Genomic DNA, 24,364 nt, shown 5'->3' with positions numbered 1-24,364 from the left:
GACTGCTTCAGGTTGCAGTGTGCAAGTTAGCAAGTTTACTTGATATGAGTGGACCCAGGATGTCTAGTAAGGGTAGTGGAGGTATATCACCAGGTGGGTTAACAGTCTCCTTTGTCTGCCCTGCAGGAACTGGCTTTGTGACATGTAGCACTAAAGAAAACCATGACAGTGATGCAGATCTGGATGTGGATGGGGATGACACGTTGGAGTACGGAAAAGCACAGTATCCTTTAAACCACCAATGTCTCATACACTAATGACATGGCTCTCGGCACATGCTGCAAATCCTTGTCAATTAAAGAACATAAAGCTAGCAATTTTTTTATATTATATTAGAGAAGCTGGTGGAGCCACCAGAGTTGAAATGTCACTGTAAGAACTGCCAATTAGAGAATTGGAAATTGACATCTCTGCCTCTTATCTAGGCTCCCCTGTCTAGGGTTATCTCTCAACCTGTTGAATTGCACTTGGGTTCTTGTTTCCTTAACCATTTGCGTTCAGGTACACAGAAGCAGACGTTATACCGTGTTCAGGAGAGGAGCCGGGAGAAGCCAAAGAAAGAGAAGCATTGCGAGGAGCCGTTTTAAAGTATGATTTGCCACTTTTTACATTTATTTTTTATTTTTTATAATGCAGCTTATGATTGTGAAAAACTGCAAGATGTTCAGGTGACTATTTGTATTCGTCAATAAACCTTTTTTTTTTTGCTTTCTAGTGGCGGCACACCCTCCACCAGAATAACGGCAGAATTTTCGAAATGGGCCAGTGATGGTGAGTAGAGCAGTGTGCATTAGTATGTTTGTATGTCCGTTGGTCTGGCTGTATCTGCCATGTTTGTGTTAATGGTTGTTTACCGGTTAAATTGTCATACACATTTTATTAAGCCATTCCTACCTTTTATAAGCAGTTAAAAGGGAGACACTTTTATACGCCCCTGTTTTGCAGTGTGATGAACCACATCAGACAGCAGGATTTGGGGGTTTATTGGTGTCTTGGCAGGGGTTCAAGGCTGATGTCCTGTTTTCTCTGTACCTGTAGAAATGCCCTCAACGAGTAATGGGGAGAGCAGCAAGCAGGAGGCTGCCTCAACAGCACAGAAGACGTGTAAAAACAGTGATATTGACAAGTAAGTGGCAACAGGGCAGGAAGGGGAAGTACACCAGCCGAACCTATTTCTGTTTTATCATTTAACTGGTCCCCGTTTTTGTACTGATTTTTGTCAGGCAGTCGGTTGCTTAGTGGAGAATGTGAGCAAGATTTGAAGCAGTACAATTTCTTACTTTCATCATCTTGTTTTATTGTTCAGCCACAGCACCAGTTGCCTGCTGTCTCCAAGTGGGTTTGGCACTAAACTGAGGTGTAGTGGTGATTGATTTTGTGTTGCGACTTACTACAAACTCACAAATTGCAAGATGTTTGTTAACCTGGGGAGGGGCTTCCCCACCTCGAGCGAGGGGGGGAGGGGAGCTCTCCCCTCCCATCCCCTTTAGGGGAACGGGTACCTTGGAAGGGGGGAAGGGGAGGGGGGAAGGGGGTGTAACCGTAGCATTTGAAATTTCATAAATCCCACTGTTCTCTTGACAAAGTGAGATTTCACAGCAACATGGCTGATGTATCCGTTTTTTTTCAAGCAGGACCTGTGTTTCAATCTTACCTCACCCGTGAAAGAGGGGAAGCTAGCTGAGCTGGCGCTGTCAGCAAATACATTTAAATAACCTGTATATGTAAAAGGGCAGCCTCCTCATCCCTCTGTCTCCCTGTGCTCATCCATATCCCCAGACATCTGCTTGTATTAAACAATTTCCATCCCCGTGTTCAAGCAGCCCAGTAGCCTGGCCTGCCCCTGTGTGCTTGTGTGTGCACGAATCCGCTAACTGAATTGGTAATTGGGGTCAGAGCTCTGTTGCTGGTGGAAAGAGGGATGGGGGGCTGGAGAGGGGATGGGGGGACGTTTCCCCTGATTAACTGAACTGTTTAGTGCAGCATGTCTTGAATAACTTAGAGCTATGTTGATTCATACATATTATCCATTTCTTTGTCACATCTGCCTAAACTACATACTTACCTCCTATACATAGACGATAACCCTAAAGGAGTCTCTCTTCCGCTGTGTATATGTGCCTGTATGTCCCAAGGCACAAGTTAGCCTACCTGATCTTAATGCATTAAAAAAATATGATAATAAATTATGCCAATTGCACTTTGGTGTGAAGACTGTGTTAATGGGAAATGGTTGTTTACTACTAAACACAGCATATATACTACATGATTTTATAAGTTTACCAATTCAAATTGTTTAATCTATAGAAGCAACCTACCTGATATTAATCCATTTTGAAACTTTAGCATATTAGTAAAAAAAAAAAAAAAAAAAATGAGTAGTTTGTCAAAGATTATATATATATATATATATATATATATATATATATATATATATATATATATATATATATATATATTAACATATTATAAACAATTAATTTTTTATTCATTTTCCAATTTTCTGCCAATTTTGTAATGTCCAATTGTTATTCAACCTGGCTCACCAGTGCAACCCCTGAACTAATGGGGTCTGCTTTTTTTTTTCCACTCTGCAAGCCCACCGTGCAGCCATATTCAGAACTTGCAGCATCAGAGGACAATGCAGTTTTGAATTTCGTGCAGGCTAGGCTGCAGGCGCCCAGCCAGCCACAGGGATCACTGGTTTGCGGTGAGCCAAGGACTCCCCAGCTGACCTAACCCCAACCTCAGCCGGGCAGTGCTTGTCCAATTGTGCACCGCCCCCTGGGAACTCCATTCTACGGTCTGCAGTGGCATAGCTTGGATTTGAACTGGCGATCTCCAAGCTATACGGTGCATCCTGCACTCCAGGCAGATTTGTATATTCTGTTTTTGAATTGTAAAGAGGTGAAATAAGATTTGTACATGTTTGCATACACTGGGTATTATCAAGTTAAAACCCAAGCCGTTTGTACATCGTGGCAGTGAGTTGACCACTTTAGGGTTTTGAAGATGGTGGCACTCCAGCCAAAATATGCGTCTTTTTAATTAACTAAATAATTAATTGACTTGCTAATAAAGTTATTACTCTCTCTTAAATTAAATCCACACATGAAAAGCAAATATTTACAAGATAAGCAGCCGTCGGATCGTTAATATAATAAATGCGAAGTAGAGCACAGGCAGGATAACTGTGGTATTGATTTGCTACTAAGGAATCATTATCAAACAAGAGATGACATTTATTAGAGCATTTTATGGTGCCTTCTATTTTTCAAATAGTAAAGGTGGGGGGTGGGTTACGTGGGGACAAATTCGTCATAAAGACATGAGTTTCTTACAAAAATAAATAAATGTGAATTGCTTTTCAGTTCTAGCATGGACCTGTATCTGTGTGAACTCTAGATGAGATGTACACCTGCACACTTCTTGCATTCAGTTGTGTGAATGTGAATTGTCTTGTTATCTTTACAGTTTTTGATGCTCAGTCTGTAATGCAGAGTCTCTGTGAACAGCCATGTGGTTCTAAATGTAGCAGCTGAAGCCTGATAGCTCAGATTGATTCATCGTGGCCTGTCTAGGTCCCTCTCTCCCGCCAGCCGCATAGAATGCCTCTGGCATGATATATGGGCATTAAATGTTTTAGCCAGCCGAGGCATGAATCATTCCAGCTGTTTGGTGTCAGTGTTAAAGTAAACAAGGAGAAGGGCCTCTGATTCCGATCGGAGTCGCTGGCTTTATTAGCTTAGTGCTGCTTGAGACATGACGCATGGGTGTTTATTTCATGTTTCACTTAATATTTCCAGGGCTTGCTTTTTGCACTTCAGAAGAGTAGCAGCCCATCTTGCTTTAGTTTTATTTTAAGGGGGGGGCGCAGCTGGTGTTCCTTTTGTAGGGCATATTTAACTGAGGCTTATTGTACAGAGGATACTGCAAAAAGGGGGGTGTTTATAACTGCTGAGAGTGATTTATGGGTTGTTGTTATTGTTTATCCCTTCACTCCAGAAACCACATGCAAGTGATATGTATAACTTTTTTATATATAGATAAAGTTTGGCAAGGGTAATACAATTAACCTTTATAGGTATAGGTTTTATTTTATTTTTATTTTTTATTTTAAATTAACAAAAAAAAAATAAAACGCAGACTATAAATTTAATGGATGTGCAGTGAAATCTCCCTGATGTATTCAGTGAGCAGTTTCTATCCCACATGGGTAACGATCTCCAAGTCCTGAGGTCGGCCCCAGCCCTGCTCTTTCCAGATAAGATAAATGAGTCTTTCAATGCTAGCAATCTGATTGTCGCTAAATTTCATGCTTAGCTTGAAACAATGGTTAAAATTTCCATGTAGCTCAGGGAGTAATTGAATCTGTCCTCAATTTATAAATGATGACTCTCAACCCTCCTGCCTCCCTCGATCCCCCACACCAGAGTGAAAAATTGTACAATTTCTCCCCTTCGTAATACAATTTATATTCGAGGTTCAGAGCCTTACACATACGGTTATGCTGGAGTCCATTTTCATTATCCTGTGTCACTTTAAATATTTGTTAAACAGATGAGCCTTAAAGATGTGGTGGATATTCAAGATTTCATCATTTTACCCAATTAAACCAATTGTATGTCCTTGCCTATAAAACTATAATCGTAAAAAAAAAAAAAACATAAAACCTTCTATCTGAGCAGAACAAGGACACACACAAGACGTTACAACTTGCAAAATAAATAGTATCATTAAAAGGAATATTTATTTCTGAAGCGATTTTGGCATGCTTTTGACTGTTCAAAATATTTAAGAAAAGCCTGATCTTTAATTAAATGCTACTTAACCCTCCGCTGCTCAGTACAAGCAATGCAATTGTGAGACACCCAGCATCGATTTGAGAAATCACATAGAAACAGGGTTTTTGGGTACTGCCGGTGAGAAATCATCCCGAGCCCCCTCTGTTTTACTGTACAATACTGTGTCTTTACCTGCATTCTGTGGTCATGTTCAGCTCCAACTCAAAAACATGTAGCATCTGTAATGGTTGTATGCATGCTCACTGGGTCTTAGTAAGGTCTAGGCCATGGGGAACAATATTGGCAGCTGCTCCACTAACAAAAATGATTGGAATATGATTCTGGAATATATTGTGAAGGTAATTGCCCTAAACATGATGATTAGCCTATACAGATGCTAGCTATTCCTAATACTTTACTGAGGTTTACAATCAATTCAGCTGCAAGATGCTGTTTTCCAGGACCCATAGACCACAAATTTTAAAGATGTTAACATGAGACAGTGACGAGTCATGTAATCACACTTCTAGACCACTAGCTTGCACAGTGAGCTATGTATGACCAGGCTAGATAAACACAGATCTAAATAGATTGATATTAAAAGATCAAATGGAGAGCGAGAGGTTGACAGTAGATAAATAGTATAAATAGATTGATAGACACAGAGAAGTAATTGGGGACTGCAGAAACAGGAAAGTGCTTGTTAACCCTAACATGGCCAGTATGAGTGCAGGATGGAAATGGCTTTCCATCCTGAAAACTTTTAAACATGCGATTTGAAATTGGGCCCATTTAAAGACACTCCCTTTCCATAGCAGTTGAGCCATTCTGTTTTAAAGTAGTACATCTGCATTGAATGAAGCAAAACATAAAGGGGATAACAAACTTTGCTCACAGTAAAGCGTGGAATGGATCAGACTGCTAACAGTGGGACTGTTGTTGCAATACCTGTACATCAGGGTTTCAGACCATCTTTATTTGTTTTTCACTGAATGTTCTGCACAAATTGGTAACGTTGCAGTTTTATCTTCAGTACCTTTTCCATGACCCCCTCCCCCCTTTTTTTTTGACTGCTCTTCGGAATTAAGTGACACTAAGAAACTGGTTTGCTATAAATTCCTGGAAAATAAATATTCATCACAAACGCAGAGGGAGAAGATCTTTATTGGGAAAAGGAAAAGTTTGACTTAGCTGAGATCTATGGTAGTGTCAGCTTGGCCTAGTGTGTGGACATTTATAGGCCTGTAAAGAAAACAAACTTCTAAATGCTCCGTGTGAAAGATAGCACACCATGCTTTATAAGCAAGCACGCTAATCAAGGCTAAATGGGTTTTTACAAGCTCCACACTAATAAGGGAAGATATTAATGTTTTATGGACAGGGTAGAGATTTTAGTTTAGCGAAAGAAATGCTGATATCATTGACCAAGGACTTGAAATTTTACCATGCAAACTTCTTAGTTAGTCTTGCTGATTAACCAGTCATCAGAGGGTTGCAGCAATATTGTGAGCTAGACACTGATGCGTCGTTAATAATCCCTTGCGACAAATATAGTGGTGGTGCCTGAAAGTAGTTGTTTTTCACAGTCTATACATAGAGAACTGTTTATCCAATTGTGATGGAAATGAGTATATTAGCTTGTAGAAGTTATTTTTTTTTAGTCCTTGATAAAGTGCTTATAGGGGTTGCAAAAATGTGAACATAATTTAATCCAGGAGACTAATGACACTGCAAAAAATGCAAAGCTGCTAGGAAAAGTCTGTTACCACCAGGGACTAGTCAATCTGTGCGCAGTTAGACAGCAGAGGCGCTGGGGTCTGTAACCACAGATAAAAGGCTTTGTCCCTCCTCGGCACTGAGTGCATTGCCTCCCAGTCACCTGTTTGCCAGCTTGTAAGTGACTGTTTGTTGATTTTGTTTATTAAGCACCCCAAGTCAATTATGAATTCCATGGCTGCACAATATACAGTGATTTAAGTAAAGGTTTAAAGCACGGAACGGTCGGCCCCAAAAAGTCAACACGAACGGTCGCCCAACCTCCCCTCCGGGTTGGAGAGGAGGTTGGGGGTGGGGTGAGGTTGGGGGTGGGGTGGGGTGGGGTTGGGAGGGGGGGGGGGTATATAAAGTGTGCTGATCCCTGGTTTAATTAAAGAAACAAAGATGGCATATGCTTTTGAGAGAAATGGGGATAGAGCGGCGGGAACGTTTTAACAAACGGCCGTGTGGACTTGGAGTCCTGGCCAGTCCCATGGAGGATTCCGGGGAGCGGTAATTATTTGTTAATGGATTCTGTTAGTGCTAGGCAAGAGGAGGATTATCTTTCGAGTAATTCCTTTTCTTTTTGTCTTTCTATAGAAATTATTATTTTGATTTATTTATTTTATTTTTTCTTAAATAATCTCCCAGGCCTTTTCTGGGTTCAGGTCATGTCTAGAATTCTACCTATTACAGGTAACTGGAGCAAAACGAGTTTAAGCAGTTGTTTTTGACATTGGTCACCCCAGCCTCTTGCGCATGCGTAACATATCTAACGTTAGTGTGTTCAGCTTGGAAGGTTATTGATTTTTTGAGCTCTGTGGTGCCGCTCATTTTGTCAGTCTACCTATGCAGCACCTTGCCTTGGGAAGCAGGGGACATGTATATAGGGAGATTTAGCCTGCTAAGGAATGTCTGGTCTCTGCCTTCTCACTGGCACTCGGTTAATTCATAGCAGGACTCTGCATTCACTGTTGGCGTGACATCCCAGCTCCCTCTCTATCAAACAGTGATGAGGATGATAATAGTGTCTTCATTGTTATGGGGCGCAAGCCAGTAATGAACGAATGAATCAGAAAGCACTTTAACAGCGCATCGGCTAATATGAAAACTGGCATGAAAGGGGTGATGCAATGTTAAATCAATAGAGAACTGTAGATCAGAGCTCCATCTGGCCGGAAAATTACCAAATTGCCATAAGCATCACACTGGTGCGATGCTGGACAATCAATGACAGGGGTATTGATTTAGTTATAAGTTCATATGCCGTAGAGAGTGTTAAATATACATTTGCAAGCCAAGGGCATTAATCAGCCAATATTTAGGAGGGGGGACAGTGCAAACCACAAGGCGCAGGATGTAAATTGTGTGCTGGTAATCCTTGCTCCTCGCAGGTTTAAGCAGGATGTGCTAGCAAGATGGATGTTATCTGCCAGTAAGGTTTGGGGATACCAGACAGTGGTACCAACCTTTAAGGGAGCGAGATGACAACACACTTACTGTTTTCAACTTTATGTTGCTGTGCATGGATAGAGTTGTTCGCATCAAGCAGGCATCTATATTGTATTTGTACACCTGAACAAAATTGAAGATAAAGTAGTTGCCACATTTCAGCATTCTTGACACGCAAACAAACACAGAATGCTGATATTTTTTTCTGTGGATTGCAGCTGTAACTCGTATTGTGCGTGCGATGTGGTATCTTGAGGAAATGTTTTATTTTTATTTATTCATTTATTTATTTTACTGTCTTTAGAAATTGAGTTAATAACAATTGGGATTGCCAATGTCATTACAACCTTCAGAAGTTTTTGCATGCTGTGTGTGCTACGCTGTATAAAGTGTGCTGTGCTGCTGGAATTATGTGATATTTGTGGTCGTTACGAGGTTGAGAAAGTGTTTTTGAACAATGCCTCATCCCTCCCAGGATTACAGAAGACTCAACAGTGACGACCCTGGAAGCTCTAAAGGCTCGTATCCGGGACCTCGAGAGACAGCTGGCACGAGGGGACCGGTGTAAGTGTCTCATCTGCATGGTAAGGCAATATGCAGCGATACTGTCAGTCTGTTTGTGTAACAACATTTCTAGGGCATGTGTGAAGAGAGTTGTATGTCAGCATTTGAATCAGTAATTTCTGTTACTTGAACAAGAATATCCAAGCTTGAATTCAATTATGTAACTCTTAACACCACTTCTTTATGTGGGGCATTTATTTTAAAAATGCACCGTGAGCTCAGACAAACAGGACTTCTTCAGAGGGCCAAACACATACTGCTGTGCTGTATAGAGGGCAGTGCTTCTGACTGAGCATGCTGAAAAAGGTTGCCCTGTGTTTTGTGAATGCCTGGAAAGATAAGCAGCAGCAGCAGAAACTACAGCACATACTAATAAATCAGTGGTCATTCAACCCCACCTAGCGGATACTTAATGTATTGCACTTTTTTCTTTGCAATGCAAGTGCATTGCAGTGGACCAATCCTCCTCCTCTTAACGAGAGGTGGTCTGAAGAATGCTGAAACATGCACTATTAACACAGTGCCCTTTTCTTAATGTTTCTGAAGAAGAACCCATAGAAGTTGAAATTGACTTCATAAAGCTATACCTGAGCTTTTCTGTTACGAAGTAAGTGTATTTGGGAGGAGGGATGACAAAAAAAAAAACCCAAAACATATACTGCTTTGTTACACAAAAAACAATGGTATACATTTCTGGATGTCATTAAAAAAAAAAAAAATTAAATAAAGCAAACAACAACAGTATGCTGCTCACTGGGTCAGAGGCCACAAATATTACACACTCCAGATACTCCATGTTTAACCTATATTTATCTACAGCCCCACCTATCGCCATAGAGATAATACTACGTCATTCTATTTGTACCCAAGTGTTTTTTTTTTTTTAAATATATATAGTGGCAGATACTATAATCACAAGACTTGCACGTTTAGTGTAAGAACACGTCGGTTGGTAGTAAAAGTAAACTGGGTCTAATTTCTAATCCAGTGCCTTGTATTAGGCTTTGTTTGGGTTCTGTAGAGCAAAAGGGCTGGGATGGCTATAGCATTGGAAGGGGCTGTGGATTATTACATAACGAACGGGTAAGGCTCTACCTGCCGGTTAGTGTGTGTGTGTGAGTTTTGTTGTGTCTGTGTTTTCTACTTTTAGTTTCCACATTCTTGTGCTCAGTGCTGCTTTTGAATTCCTTCCAGCGGAAGAAATTCCTAGCAAGTGCTGAAGACAAGAATATGGAACCCGAAAGTAACAAATCTGACAGTCGGGGCGCAAAGAAACTCCCGCTCAGCATATACTGTTTATATAAAGGATACGTAATGGGGTGCAGTGGAGTAAAACGGGTGTCCCCACCCATGAGGGTAAGACTTTCTTCTCTTGCCATGGTTGGAATGGAGATTGAAGATGAAATCATCATGCTGTCTGTAGAGCCGTGTTGCTGCTTGCCTCCGCAGCGCTGCTACATCTGTAACTTCTGCCATGCTGTATTTATTAACCCTTTGTTTTACCAATGTAAAAACACACTTGGCTTGTGTTAAGATTCATTGGTTTTAAAACCATGATGGTTCTGTCCCGCTCTTTCTCTTTATTAATACATTGATTTGTTTTTTGTTGTCAGGATTCCTACACAATGCCCCTGACCTCTATTCAGTGCTGGCACGTACACTGTGAAGAGTGCTGGCTTCGGACTTTGGTAAGAGTCTATCGTTAAATTATTTTCTCACCATTACTAATGGTGGTTTTTAGGGTAAAACTCAAATGTATTATAATTGCTGTAATATTTTCTCCCAAGATTTAAAGTCGAATGAGAAGCATGCTTACAGGATTTAGTTCTCTCTGTGTTCCTGGTATTTTCCGTTGACCCTGGATCTCAGAAGATGTCTTTGTGGTCTGCCTGCTCAAAATGCGCTACCCTGTAGAACTATCCTACATTGTTAACAGAAACCTGAAAGTCTTCATTGATTTAAGTGCAAGTCAGATCTTCCAGACCTGAGCAGATCTACCTCTCTCTCTCTCACATTCATTCCATACTTTCCAGCACGTCCCCAGGGGAACAGACTGTGATTATCCACTAATACATTCTGCTACTACACAAGGAAGCAATTAATAAGAAAACGCTCATCTGTTTCGCAGTCTCGGCCGTTTTCCAATATACAATTTATTAAATAAGCTTTTTTTTTTTTTTTTTTTTTTTTTTTTTTTTTATCACAAAGCCCTCTGTTTAAAAGAAAGAAGGGGGGCAAGTATAAGAAATTTCTGCTTGCTAAAGCAGCTTGTTACTAATGTAGCCATTAAAACATTGCCCGAAGACAGCAATAAAAGCAGCACGCTGGGGCTCCTTGCGTCTTGATCAAAGTAAATGCGTGTAATCTCGTTACTGCTGCCCTTTTTTATGAATTTAATAGAGCGCAGCAGCTGGCGTATGATGTGAGAAGCCCACGCGGTACATTGGTCTCATTAAAATCAGGTAACTCCTTTGTTTTATAAGAAGAAAAGGCTGTAATATCTTTAATAAGCTGGATAAAGGGAACTTTTTTATTTATTTTTTGTTCTTCTTGTTGGAAAAGCTCTGCTCTGCCCGCAAGGGCAATAAGAAAACAACTAAGAAGTAAAAAAGAGAAATAAGAGAACTGATTCTTATGTCTTCAGCGCTATAAACAACTTGTTAAAGTTAATTAAGTAATAGAGGAGCAGAGAACCCAGGCTGACTTGGCAAAGCGTGGTTTGACCTACTGGTGAAACATCTAGGCAGCCAGAAGCTATCTAGCGGATTTAATGGCATGTAGCACCTGAGTGTTCTCTGAATACAACTACCGTCAGTAGTTTTTTTTACAAAGCAGCAGTCTGGTATTTTCAAGACTGAGGGCCTAGTCACTCTCCATCCCTCTGCATATCTTACAAATCAACAAAAAACAAAACGCTAGGCTTGGCAGCGCTGCCAGCTGAAAAGGGAGCCTCAAATCCTCTTTGCACCCGTGTCCCAGAGTTAGCATGAAGTTGATGAGCACAGTGGAGGTCTCGGCCAGGCAGGCTGGAGCTCGCAGTGTTTGCTAACGAGTGTGTGCTCATGTCAGGGTGCAGTCTATTACCCCTGCGTCATGCCAAGGTCTGGACCAGTTCCCTTCCCTTCAAAGAAAGTTGATAGATGATAAAGCAGTTTCCTTCTACGGTTGGCAGGTATTGACACAGTGATGGTGGAAACATACTACAGTACCAGGGTTATATTAGAATTTCAACTTGTTTCTGGAATTAAAATCTGTATCTGAGCTGTAAAAGACAAACTCCTCCTTAATCCTGGTGATCTGTTTCCAGAGCTTTTTACAGTCAATGAAGATGGAAAGTTGGGATTTTAAATTCATCAGCTAGGAGGCAAATCATTCCATTTCTTCATTTTTTTTTTTAACGTTGCTTTTGGAGGGACTATCTTGTTGAGGTTTATGTAGAATACTGTCCACATTTCCATACAGAACGTTGGTAGGGATCTGTGCCAGCCCAGGAGGGTTTGTTACAAAGGAAAGGCTTGATCAGTGCTCTGCACTTTCCTTCATTGGCAAGCTGTGCTGCAGGGGGTTGGCAAGAGCTAAATGTCCTCCCTGCCGATGTCTGTGTTATACTTGCTGACCTCCCTGCTTTCACAGAAACAGCAGCAGCAGCTCCAGTATGAGAGTGTGGAGCACGGAGAAGAGACCACACACACAGAGGGGGCTTTTTACCCTTTAACTAAAAATTGATAAAACTTAATAGTGTGATGGATGTTACATATGAATGACAGGATTGGGGAAAGACTCCTGTTGCATTTCCAGGCTTTACTACAAACATACACATCTGAACGGCCTAGTTCAGAGTGCTAAGTTCATAGAAAAACCTGGAATGGGCATTAGTATCATTTGATTCTGATCATTTGATTTTTTTTGTTTAAATCCAGTGAAGTAACTGGATGTAGGTGGATACATATGAAATTGTAAGCTTTTTTCAACCCAATTCACTCGATGATGGTATAAGGGTTCGCACGTAGGGAAATTGACTGTTGGTAAATTTCCTATCTGTACTGGAATTCAGCCTTTAAAACCTAACTTGCGATTGAGTCAACAAGTAAAACTGAGACAGAACAATAAAACTTGTTAATACATGACATTAGTAATGCAGTTCCACACCTTGCTCACTGCTCCTGAATGCTAGATGGAGACTAGATTTGTAGATTATTAACTGGGGTGTGGAAGCATTTAATATAGTGATGTCAGAGTGCAGGGCTGAAGAATTAAGAAAATAGTTATAAACTGTGGTATCTTATTGGACTTGATATTAAATTGTATATAAAAATAAATAAGTAAATACTAGCTGGATTTTCTTCTAAACAATGTCATTAAATACAATTCTGGCTGTTTGTGGGCCAGAACATGACCATTATTTAAATGATCCAGGTGTATGATGTCTGTGGAGTTGGTAAAATAATGTCCTGCCATCTTTTCAAATACTTAACCATTCTTTTGTAGTCCTTGGTAAAAATGTTCTGTTTAAATCACCATATGACTTTTCCACAAGCAGTTTAGAGTTAAACCTTATTTTCTCTCTCGTCTCACAGGGTGCCAAGAAGCTTTGCCCACAATGCAACACGATCACATCTCCTGGGGACCTGAGGCGTGTCTACTTGTGAAGAAGAAGCTAGCTAGCTGGCTGGCCCCTCAGATGGCAGCATCTTATTTTGGATTTATTTTACATTTTTTGTTGTATTTGAGGCCAACTTTTTAAAGCACCTCCTAAAACTAAGAGACTAAAGACTTGCTCTCTAAAGGACGCTGTTGGAGGTGACCTTGCAAACTTGACCTCGGAAAAGAACCTGTTCATTTCTTTAGATCTTAGTGTGACAACGATAGAGACCTGAAACACCCCCTTCTTCAAGGCTGGCTTCCTGTGGTATGAACATATTCCCTGTTTTTCTCTGGTACAGAATGGCAATATTGTTGCAGTGTTGCTGGTACCAGATTTGTACGTGTTGATCCCAAACCCTGTTCACCCTCCTGTCATGCCACAGAGATCTAACGGGAGGTGCCAGCTGCCACTTGTATTGGCTGCCACCCCCCCTGCTGCTGCTTCTGTTCCCACTTAAACCACACTGTCCAAGAGGACCAGATTGAAGGTGGTTAAGACGCCAGAATTTACTAGGAGAGCATCCACAAAGACTGTGCTGGACCTCAAGATGCCCTTGGGACCCCCTTCATTATTGAGTTCTGTGCTTTTAAATTTTTTCTTGTGGTGTTTTAGTGAACCAAATTAGAAGAGAAGAAAAAACAGAGCTGAAGCACATGTAATATAGTCTGTGTATGTTTACAATATTGTGTATTCCTGAAATAGAATTAAAAAAACCACACACACCGTATATATACTAAAAAATACTTCTCTTATTTTGGGTGGGGGTGAAGTTCAACATGTGTAAGATTGAGGGACTCTTGGTCTGAAGCAGCTTGTTGTCATTCATTGTACAGACAGAAAAGTGGTGTATATTTCTTCATTTAAATATAAAACAACTGTAGTTTTTGAAAGAAGAGGAAAGATTAAAACCCATAACTTTTAAGAAATACTTTAAATGCTTTAGACAGAAAAAACAGGTTTGTCTTTTAGTTGTAGAGTACGGGCTGTTTGTAAGTTAGATCCCTGACAAAATAAAGTACGAAACTGCACAGTGAAACTGGTTGGTACTCTGAATTTGTTCCTTTTGTTTTCCTTGACACATTACTTTCTCATTATTTTGAGGAGTGCAGAGTGTACCATAATATAGAAATCATCTTTTTTTTTTAAAATAGAATTTATTTAAAATAATTCCATACAAAGAAATACATGAGGGTTAAATGTACAAATTACAGGATGTTCCGAGGAAGAATGTAAAAGATGAGTCACCTTACTAGGGTATATTTTGCTCTCCTTAAAATGAGCACTGAAAACAAAGAATCCTCCCTGTATTTCGCACCTCAGCAAGCTAGGTTTTTCTTTTACAAGATGTACAGCAGTGACACCATGTCGCCCCAAGATTTCCATATGTACAGCACTGAGAAGCCGTCTACAGTAACTGATTCTGTGAGCGTTCAAGAATCTCCTTTACCCAACAGCAGTCAAGGCCAGGAGACAAATTGGTTTTATTATTTTTTTTTTTTTTTTAAATGTTTAAAATTCTAGGAGAGTTAACCAAGTTTTCTGCACACAAACAGCAGTAGAGATGCATGGGTAAATTCCGAACCTAAATAACCATTTTCCTGAAATTAAAAAAATAAACAAGTGATCAAATAACAAACCCATACCAGGACAGTCACTTTTATACAATGGAAGGCAATGGAAAACAAAGCACTATCTCGTTAGAATTTTTGAGGTGTTTACATTTGTTCATTATACAGTTTGCTGCATCACTAATATATATTTATTAAAGTGTTGCCTAGTTGAACAGCCTATAATTAAATGGGCAACATTTTTTTTTTTTATCTTCCATTAAGGGATAACTGGAAAGAAATTATAATAACTGACTTGCAACCCTACAAATAAGTGGTGCAAGCTTTACTCATGTAGAGAACCTGAATAAGGATGACTCTGATTGCCAACCACTGCACAGTACAGATTTAAACGTTTATTACTTCAAATAAAGTGCCCTTTATTCTGCCAGGCTGCATATCCCAGGATAAATTAAGGTACTGGGCTGAGTGTTAGTGTGTTGGGGCCTACGTGATTGTGCAAGGCCTCTGTCATCAGTGAGGTCTGTCCCTGAGGGAAGGAGTGGTAACTCTGTAGTAATTTGTTGGGCAACCGTGTGTTTTGTATTTGTAAAAAAAAAAAAAATATGTATACTGTAATAATGTTTGTTTCTGTGTAAGCAGTCAAAAAACACAAAAGGTCCCTCGCTGTATAGAAAATAGATAAAGTAGCAAGGAAAGGATATCAAGGGCCTCAGTTGTAGCCAATTTAAATTTGTCATTCCGTATAGTCAATTTCTTTGCCTCCATTTCTATTTTAATCCATTTCAAATGCCTCCCTTTAATTCAGACATGTTGCCAAGAAAATACCACAGCATAATTGCAAAGGTTTTTGCTATTGTCTTTTGGGTTTGCTTCTGCAAAAGATTAAAAAAAAAAGAAAAACTAAAAACATGTGGATATTGAACCATTGAGAATATAAATCTGAAATTACACATAAATATTTGAAAGTCCTGAATTATACTAAACACTGAATTCCACATATATGAATGAGCACAATTCAATTGTGGGACTTACTGTATTGTCTACAACGTTCCCATCAATGCTGCAGTTTCAGAAGAATCTGGTTTATAGACCAATTCCAAAGGGCTTGTTGCACTGAGTAAACCTCAGCAATGTCATCTGCCCTAGCCTTGCCTGAAGCACTGTCCATTGTCTCTTATAGCAGCAGTTTTAGATTCTGGTGTTTAGTCAATAGTGTCCCAGTTGTATCTCACCCCTTTGATTTGTAAAACCTCACAAACATTGCTGCCTAATTTCAGCGCTAGAACCAGGGATAAGTCAAGTATAAGTCAAATTCAAGTTTATGGTCCAGCAATACACTTGCAGACAAAGATTGACAGTGGAATTACCCTCCTCCCGATTCAATTTACTGGATTAACACTGTAAGGGTCACTTGCAGGATATTTAATTGGCTGGCCCTCATTACAAATTGTTTAATCATTTTTTAACTGTTTTTAAAAATATGTGCTTGCACTATTTCCATTGTCACAGTGTACGGTCCATTTATACACTGTTCACTCTTTTGTCCAGCCTGCTGGACATACAGTTGGTGAAATAACAATACCATTATGCTTTTGTTTGGTTTTTAGCAATTCAGATGTTTCTTGCAGTTGCTGATGTTGCCTTGCAACATAGGATTAGTAGCACGGCCAGTGTGCATGTCGGAATTAGGGGAGGCTCTGATAGGCGATTCTGTTATTGCATATATACTGATTTTTTTGGTTGTAATATTTTGAATGTTAAGCTCCCTATTCTTCTGCTACTATTACTACTACTAGAGTAAAGCGATCTCACCCTTAAGAAGACAAATTGCACAAGGTGGTTTCTTGAGTTGTGTCAGATGATGTGTGTCATGTATATTCTCTAAAATGGTACGTGTCTTTCCCATTTGTAAACTACATTTGGCATCAATTAAAGGATCATAAATCTTAACTGGCTGTTCTGTGTTCTGTGTGCCTCCAGATTTGAAAATATTTAAAATGTGCAATTACAATAAACAATGGCTTTCAATACAGGTGTAGTTTACTGGCTGGTTAGTTCTTTCAAAAATGTCTTTCCCTATATAACCACCTATTGATATAACGCATTTCAATGACTGCTGCACATGCTTCAATATCGGGTCTGTCGTCTTTTAGTACCTAATTTTGTAACAAGTGTGCTCTGCCTTCTTCCCTGGAGTCTCTTGAGAATGATATATCTCAACAGTTCTTGCCTGATTTAAATACATTGGAAAAAAATGAGATTCTTTATTATTTATATTAGTCACAGAGAGACAACAAGATGAGGCTGAGATTGTGATATCTGTGAGACTGAAACAAAAATGTCAATACATCCAGTTTAAGTGAAGCCGGATAAATCAGGTTAAATTACTTGCATACATGGGAAGGTGGAGCTTTTTCAGCCTTTAGAGGGAATTATTCACAGTGGTGAAGTCCCCAGGTGCAGGTGAGTTCAGTGGCTATTTAGTTATTTATTCATGATCAGCAATTGACTTGTATAAGACAAAGCCTCTTTACATGTGTGTCCTGGCAAGAGGACCAAAAGCATGTAGCAGTAGCTGCGTACAGTACACACAACTCACATGCAATACATTTCCATAAATCTTGGACTACCTTACCAGCTACAGTAAGGTAACATTAGATAGTTCAGAAGTCCAATGGAAAAGAATACTGTAGATGTGGAGGTAGCATGCCCTCCTTTTTCAAGCTCTAGTATACACAAATGTGCACCAATTCAGGGCAGAAGCTAATGAATGAGTTCATTTTTTTCAGGTTTTCTCAAATCAGTTATTTTATAGCATTGTTTTCACTGATTTTCAAGGCTTTTTGTTTGCTTGTTTCAAGACTATGCTGACTACACACTCATTTTTCTTTCTCGATTTTCAACATGGAACTACAAAAACTGTGGTTGACGGTGAGATATTACTTACTGCACTCAGATGCCAGACCAGATATGTAAAACCTCATTACAATTGACTAGTGGATGTGTAGAACACTGACCTTTAACCCTACAAATATGATATCTAGAGGTCAAACAGAGAAAAGGGTTGAAGGACAGGGGGGTGTCTATTTAGTTAAATAAAACAGTTATAAAGGCTGTATTATTTCCCATTCTTTCCTGACAGGGGTTGTAGTTGAGGCCCGAACTCATCCATAAACTGTGCATTAAGAGGCCTGTGGCCGGGAGTCAGGTTACCACGAGGCCTGAAGCCTAAGTGGTTTTGGTACTAGGGAGCAGGGTTTAAAGTCAAGGTGGATCTATAGAAATTGCCTTTGGAGGTCAAAGCTCCAGCTGATTAGGGAATATAAAGTGTGGCGCCATTATTGCCAGTTTACAAACATCTCCATAGACTAATCAATAGGACAGGCCTTCCATACCTTGTTCTGTAATTCCCCTATTACATAAGCTGTCTGTTCCAATGGTAATTTACACCTTCATGTGGGACTTTTATTTAAAACCAGCTTCTATTACCTCCCAGCACTCAGGATATTGCTGGTATACAACTCATTCAATTAGGAGATCCTTCCGCCGTTGCCTTCTACAGGATTGATCCATCAAACTGGTTTGTTAAGAGGGTTTAGCTTCAGATTCTGTAACAGGAGGAGGGGGAAAAAAACCAACAACCCACATCTAGTACCACTCACTGGATTAATAGGTCATCTATCTGTCTTTTTGGTATATTTATTCCAAGCATATGTAGTTTAGTCCTCAACAAGGTTCTTTAATCAAGGCATTGATCAATTAATCAATACATGCAAACAATGAAGCAATCAATTAATCATATCTTGAGATGGACATTTCAAATCCAATGCTTCGCCTCTCATTAACATTATCACAGGTCCTCTTATCATTGAATATGATTATGAAACAAACCAAATATTCTTCAAAGAATGTTGCTGATTTCTTTATAGTATTTCTACATATCCCATGATATGCTTTTATAGATATGGATGAGCTCAGTTGTGTGATATTTCAAAAAACAGGTGCAGAATGAAACAGCATGACAAGAGGAGCTGTGACAATGATGTGAATGCAAATTATTTTTCAAGTGTTAAATATAACTCCTTTGGGTAGAATGAAGACCCTGGTGGATGCTGTACAACTAACCTGACCAACTACAGGTCCAGAGGGTTTTGAAAAGTGTACCTAAATAACTAAATTAACTCATTGCAGTGATGATTGGTATTTTGTTATCTAGCAGTACGAACAATTAGGTTTTAATCCCAACAAGCACTAACGCACTAGTAAACACTAAACTAGTTCAAAGCAGAGATTCTGTTCTGTCCAAAGCTGAGTTCAGTCCATTCATTCTTAATACAGTGGGAGGGTGCTGCTAATGTGCTTTGAGATGTAAAGTATTGAAAGTATTGAGAAAATGTTAATGTGTAATAGACAGTGTCAAGGGGCCCATTTATCAAAAGAAATGTTGTCATTTACGAATCCATATCCAATTAACAAGGATGAATGAGGGAGGGTGGGGAAGGCCAAAGACAGGCTTCCTTGTAGGAAAGAAGCAGACTCACCATTAAACACAGGCACTTAATTAAAAACAATTCGACTTTTAATGAATTGTAGCTGAGTCTAGTTAGTTATCAAACAAGTGGAGAGACATATCAGCTTCAATTGCATAATATAAATACAGTGCTTGACATGAACCAGTAGTCATTCTAAAATATATTTGGGAACTGTCACGTTTCATTGCCAGGAGTGGCATGTATTTCAATCAGTCTCGTCCCCAGTGTACATAAACCCTTTGCTTTTGCAGTATTTTACACTCTCTATCCTTCCACAAATATAGTGACTCCCTGTGTCCTACCACTGTCCAGTACTTGTTGGTGTATAAGCTTAACAAGCAATCTAGTCTTATTCGTCATTGCTCTATTTCTTTGTATTCTGTACAGCGCTAATCCAAGCCAGGCAGAGAAAGGTGAAAGGTTAATTCCTGATCAATATGACACTGTCAACACATTCATCACGGGACAAGGTTAGCAAGAGAGATGTGAAAGAAATATACCCCAGGTTAGAAAACAACAGAATGGAGTATTGTATCAAAAATCAACGAGTCTGACACAGAGCCACACTCCAGCATTAACCCTTTCTATGTTTATAACAACCACTGCTTGTAAGAGATGGCGAACCCATAATAAGTTTTTTTTTGTCAACCCACATTTTAAAATCTCACAAACTACGTAACAGTACAACTGCTGCCCTAATGTGTGCTAGAAATGCACACTATATTATCTTATAAAATGCAATGCAAAGTATTGTACTTTTCCTGGTAAGCAAAACTGCAACATGCCTAACATACAACAACTCATGAGTGTCTGTTTACAGCACATTTTCATATTTTAGCCTTCTGTACTATTTGAGAAACCGTCTTCGTCAGCTTGTTTGTTTGTTATTCCCCAGGTAGTTTTAACTGTAGAGATACAAGCTCCACCTTCTTAAACCTTCTTGCCCCAATGAGATCCGCATTGTTATTCACCGACTACTACTTTTTAAAAAATAAATAACAATTAGTTTGAGCATTTCATCAGACTAAATGTGTAAAATAAAATACTTTTTAATTTGCCTGCCACCCACTAAGGCTAAGGAAAAGCTATGAACCAGGGTCTCTGCATCCTAACAAAAACTCTGTCGTCAACGTTCAAGAGTCGCCTCTCCATGTTAATCCCACAATTACAATGTTGCGAGATTGCTTTCATGTGGGTGGCTGCCTAAGAGGCTGGAGAATGACATTTTGTGGATTTAGAGTGAGGATGTTTTCTATAACAAGACTAGGTAAATGAGCTTTTGTGTATATTCATGAACAGCAAAGGATTACTGTCAGCTCTTGTATGAGCTATGAAATGCTGTACATTGAACTCGTTTTACTTAAGTAACGAAAAGCTTTGGTTTCAGTGTTCACAGCTTTTAAAATAAGCTTTTAAAGGTATGAATTGGTGTTGTTTTCTCCCTGCGGCCAGGATAATAACATTTTCAAGTGACCGTTTTTAAAGAACGTTTTAACTCCTTTAACCCCAAGACGCATGTCAGATGATGCAAAGAATGCTACTGTATTGTATTGTCAGCTGTAAATATTATAAGGGGTTGATCAGCTCCTAAGAAAGACACAAAACACTTGCTGTATTAATGCATGCTGTATATGAGGCACATATGTATTTCTTTCTTTCTTTCTTTCTTTCTTTCTTTCTTTCTTTCTTTCTTTCTTATGTTTTCTGCTATATTTGTTAGTTGCAGTTTCAAAGGGAGCAGAGCTAATAGTGACTCAGAAAGAATTTGCAGAAGCTTAACACTTTTAATCAGTCAGAGAATTCAACATGATAGCTGCACACCTACCAATGTAACCCCTAATCCTTGTGTTGACAAGAGAGCGTGTTGTCACTTCTGAAGTTGATATTAGTTGCTCAATTTGATCAGATGAGATTAAAAACTATGCAACTCGTACTTCCAGATTGCTACACTTTAATAACCTTTATTGCTTGCTGAAATACCTAAGGGGAAATACATTACACTTACCTGTAAGACAAAAACAACTACAGTGCAACTGAAATGAAAGGGTGCTTTGTTTCCCACTGCAAATAGAAAGCAAGTATTACACAGAGAATGGGTCAGGGTTATTATCTAGGTAACTTGTAGATGTTAAAGTTACTATTGTCTTGGATTTTTCTCTTGCTGTGTCTTCTGCGACCTTCGCTTTGTTGGCTCCACCTGCTCTATACTAGAAGGTCTCAGACCTTATTGATTGGGGAAGCCCTTTATAAAACTCATTTTGACTAAGGCCCCCCAACTGAAAACTGGAAAAAGACAAATCACAAACAAGAAAAATAAAGTACTGCAGCGAAATGTTTCATGTACATTGTCTGTATCACAAGGCTGCAGCTTGAGAAGCGCTGCTATATACTCTATACTGTAGTCCAATAATGGGAGGTAAAAGCAGTTTCTGTAAATCCATTTGAAGAAGTCATATGTTTTTTACTTCCATTATTTGAAAGTGTTACCGATCTCCCATTAGTAGTTTCTTTGATAATGGCCAGAGCTGTCAAATTTCACTGCTCCCATGCCTCGACAGCAGTGTGAAGTGTTTTTTTTCTATCCAGCGGGATATAAGGCACACAATAGTCGGTTTAGTATTCTTGTTTTCAAACACAATCCCTTTGTTCCACGTTCGTGGCTCTTCACAGGCCGGGAGACAGCTCTCTTTGTATCAGGCAGTGAGAAAATGTACCAGCGGAAGTGTGAGGTGGTCAGGTTTTGCTACATTAGTGTCTCTTTCTGGAGCCTTTCTGAAGAAAAGTGTCACAATGCCTGTTTCTGTAGTAGTGTGTGCAATAATTCCTGCAGAATTAACCGATCCCGTAGTCTTCAAACCCAGAAGTTTAATACAGTATCTTATATACTCAGCATCCAAGCAAATATATTATAGTAATGTCTTGGACCTAGAGATAATAATCATTGTTGTGCTTCATGTTATTTGCATGTGTATATGCTTGGTTCACTATTACCTATCAGGATGAACCTAACCGGCTTCAATATTGAGCTAGAGTGGTTTACATGGTCCATGGAAACAGGTAACTACCAGGAAGTGTTCCGATGACCTAATAGTCTGGAAGTAATAACTAGAGTTTTTCAATAGATGGCGCCAAACACTATATTTTTTTAAAATCCTGTGACGCTGTAGCAGAAAGCAGGTAAAAAACTTTTTTTGTACCGCATATTAAGATTTCCATTTAATACAGCAAAATGTGACCTTGTTGCCTTATATATATATATATATATATATATATATATATATATATATATATATATATATATATATATATATATATATATATTGGAATATCATCACAAAGGTATTGTCCTCAATGCATTTTTATTCTCTGGACTAGAATTATTGAAATCTTGATTTGTATTTACAGCATGTTCCACTTACTATTAAATAATAGAACAATATTGTATACAAAAACTAAAAATAACACAAAGAAGATATATATTGTTTCTTCAATGACAGTGCAGTAACGGTTCTGCCATTAATTCCAGTTCAATGTAGTAGTGTAGTTATTAGACTTGGGATTTTCAAAATTGCAGTGACGTGACAGCAGCACTGTCTAGCTATCACAAGGCTTTTCTCGATGGGAAAGGTTGCTTCCTGACAGTACAGAGCAAAGGGTTTTGTAGTATTTGGGTGTCTTCAACCATCATGATGTTCAGAGGATTTCATATTTGGATTTGCATGGTCCAACAACATATTAAACACCCCTCAATATCTCCATGTAATGGATTGCTGAGCCATGTTGTCAGATCATACATTACAGAAGCATTGGAAGGGTCTAACCTAGAATCCATTACTGGAATTTTTCTGCATATGTCATTTTCTGTCTTGTATATTTGATCATATTGTAAAACCTGTCAGGCGAAGATTCTTATTTGTTTTGCATTGCTTTCATGGAATAATCTAATAATGAGGTATAATCAGTCAGAACCAATTACCACTGTACTCAACCCATGCATTAGCAATTCAGGAATTGAAATAGTGAGGTTCAGCAATGCCTCTTGAGTAGACTTAACACAGTGCCTTAATCTTCAGCCACCTCACAAGGTGTTACCCAGAGTGCACCAGCATCGTCTCATTCCATAAGCAAAACAACTGTTCTTCTGACTTCTCTCTCTTCCAATGTCCTGACTAAGTTTCATAGATGGAAAACATTCCCCAAATAAGTAAAAACTTGGGGATATATAAAGACATCTGTCTGTCCGCTTGTCTGATTACTGACATTCTTTAAGGTGCTACTTGGCCTAGTGATAATAATTGTACATGAAGAAGCATTGAGCCAAAATAGCACTGAAGAGGACGTGTGTGCCTTAGGCTTGAGCTGCAAGCTATATTGCTTCTAGAATGTTTGTATTTCATTTTTATTGCCTGTAGAACAAGGCACGATATATACAAATGTCATGTTATGACAATATAATACTAGACTAACAGCCCCTCCCCATGTTTAAACATGGCAGTAGCGGATAGTTTATAGGATTTTTTTTTTTATTCACGATAGGCCATTCACTACTGAGACTTTAAGGCATTTGGCTGTAGTCAGATTAGTTTAAATATGTGGTTAGTGTGCATTAGTTTAGTGTACCAGCTGGTAACCCTGATCTGTGACTAAATAGAAATAACTTAATTGTTACCAGTTTAGCACCTTTCATGAGAAACCAATGCATCACAATAATGAAAAGACTGGCATCAGTTTATAACAAATGTAACTTTATTCTTTTGCTGACTGTAAGCAGTGCATTGGTTCAAACGATGTCAGATCTAGATGGACATTGTGTGCAATGTAAAGACTTGAATTTTGATCTTATTTTCTTTTATAAATACAAAATTATACTCCCTTAAGTAGAAGGGCATGTGTGCACATGCACACGCGCACACACACACACACACACACACACACACACACACACACACACACACACACACACACACACACACACACAGACTACAAAGCAAGCCCCAATCAATCGACGACGACTTCTCTTCCCTACTCAATGACCGCTCTGCCGAAGTGGAGCAGTCATTA

At 39.1% G+C, this 24,364-nt stretch overlaps 1 protein-coding gene across 8 annotated transcripts in view; it reads left to right on the top strand.

The window, feature by feature from the left end:
- The window catches only part of LOC121330749 (E3 ubiquitin-protein ligase RNF220-like), a 127,799-nt gene extending 113,563 nt beyond the window's left edge, over positions 1–14,236 (top strand). For 4 of the 8 annotated variants that reach the window (XM_041277472.1, XM_041277470.1, XM_041277469.1 and 1 more), the window contains 8 exons: positions 127–223; positions 502–588; positions 716–771; positions 1,039–1,126; positions 8,467–8,575; positions 9,750–9,911; positions 10,169–10,243; positions 13,133–14,236. In XM_041277472.1, the coding sequence (XP_041133406.1) occupies positions 127–223; positions 502–588; positions 716–771; positions 1,039–1,126; positions 8,467–8,575; positions 9,750–9,911; positions 10,169–10,243; positions 13,133–13,204 (746 nt within the window). In that variant the 3' untranslated portion in view covers positions 13,205–14,236. The remainder of the gene's footprint in view (positions 1–126; positions 224–501; positions 589–715; positions 772–1,038; positions 1,127–8,466; positions 8,576–9,749; positions 9,912–10,168; positions 10,244–13,132) is intronic. The other 4 variants (XM_041277474.1, XM_041277473.1, XM_041277471.1 and 1 more) reach the window with 1 other exon arrangement.
- Positions 14,237–24,364: the final 10,128 nt, after the last annotated feature.

The sequence above is a fragment of the Polyodon spathula genome, chromosome 18, assembly GCF_017654505.1.
Source record: "Polyodon spathula isolate WHYD16114869_AA chromosome 18, ASM1765450v1, whole genome shotgun sequence".
In the NCBI taxonomy this organism is placed as follows: Eukaryota; Metazoa; Chordata; class Actinopteri; order Acipenseriformes; family Polyodontidae; genus Polyodon; species Polyodon spathula.
Note: the sequence above shows the minus strand (reverse complement) of the source record. Positions and strands in the feature narration are given on the sequence as shown.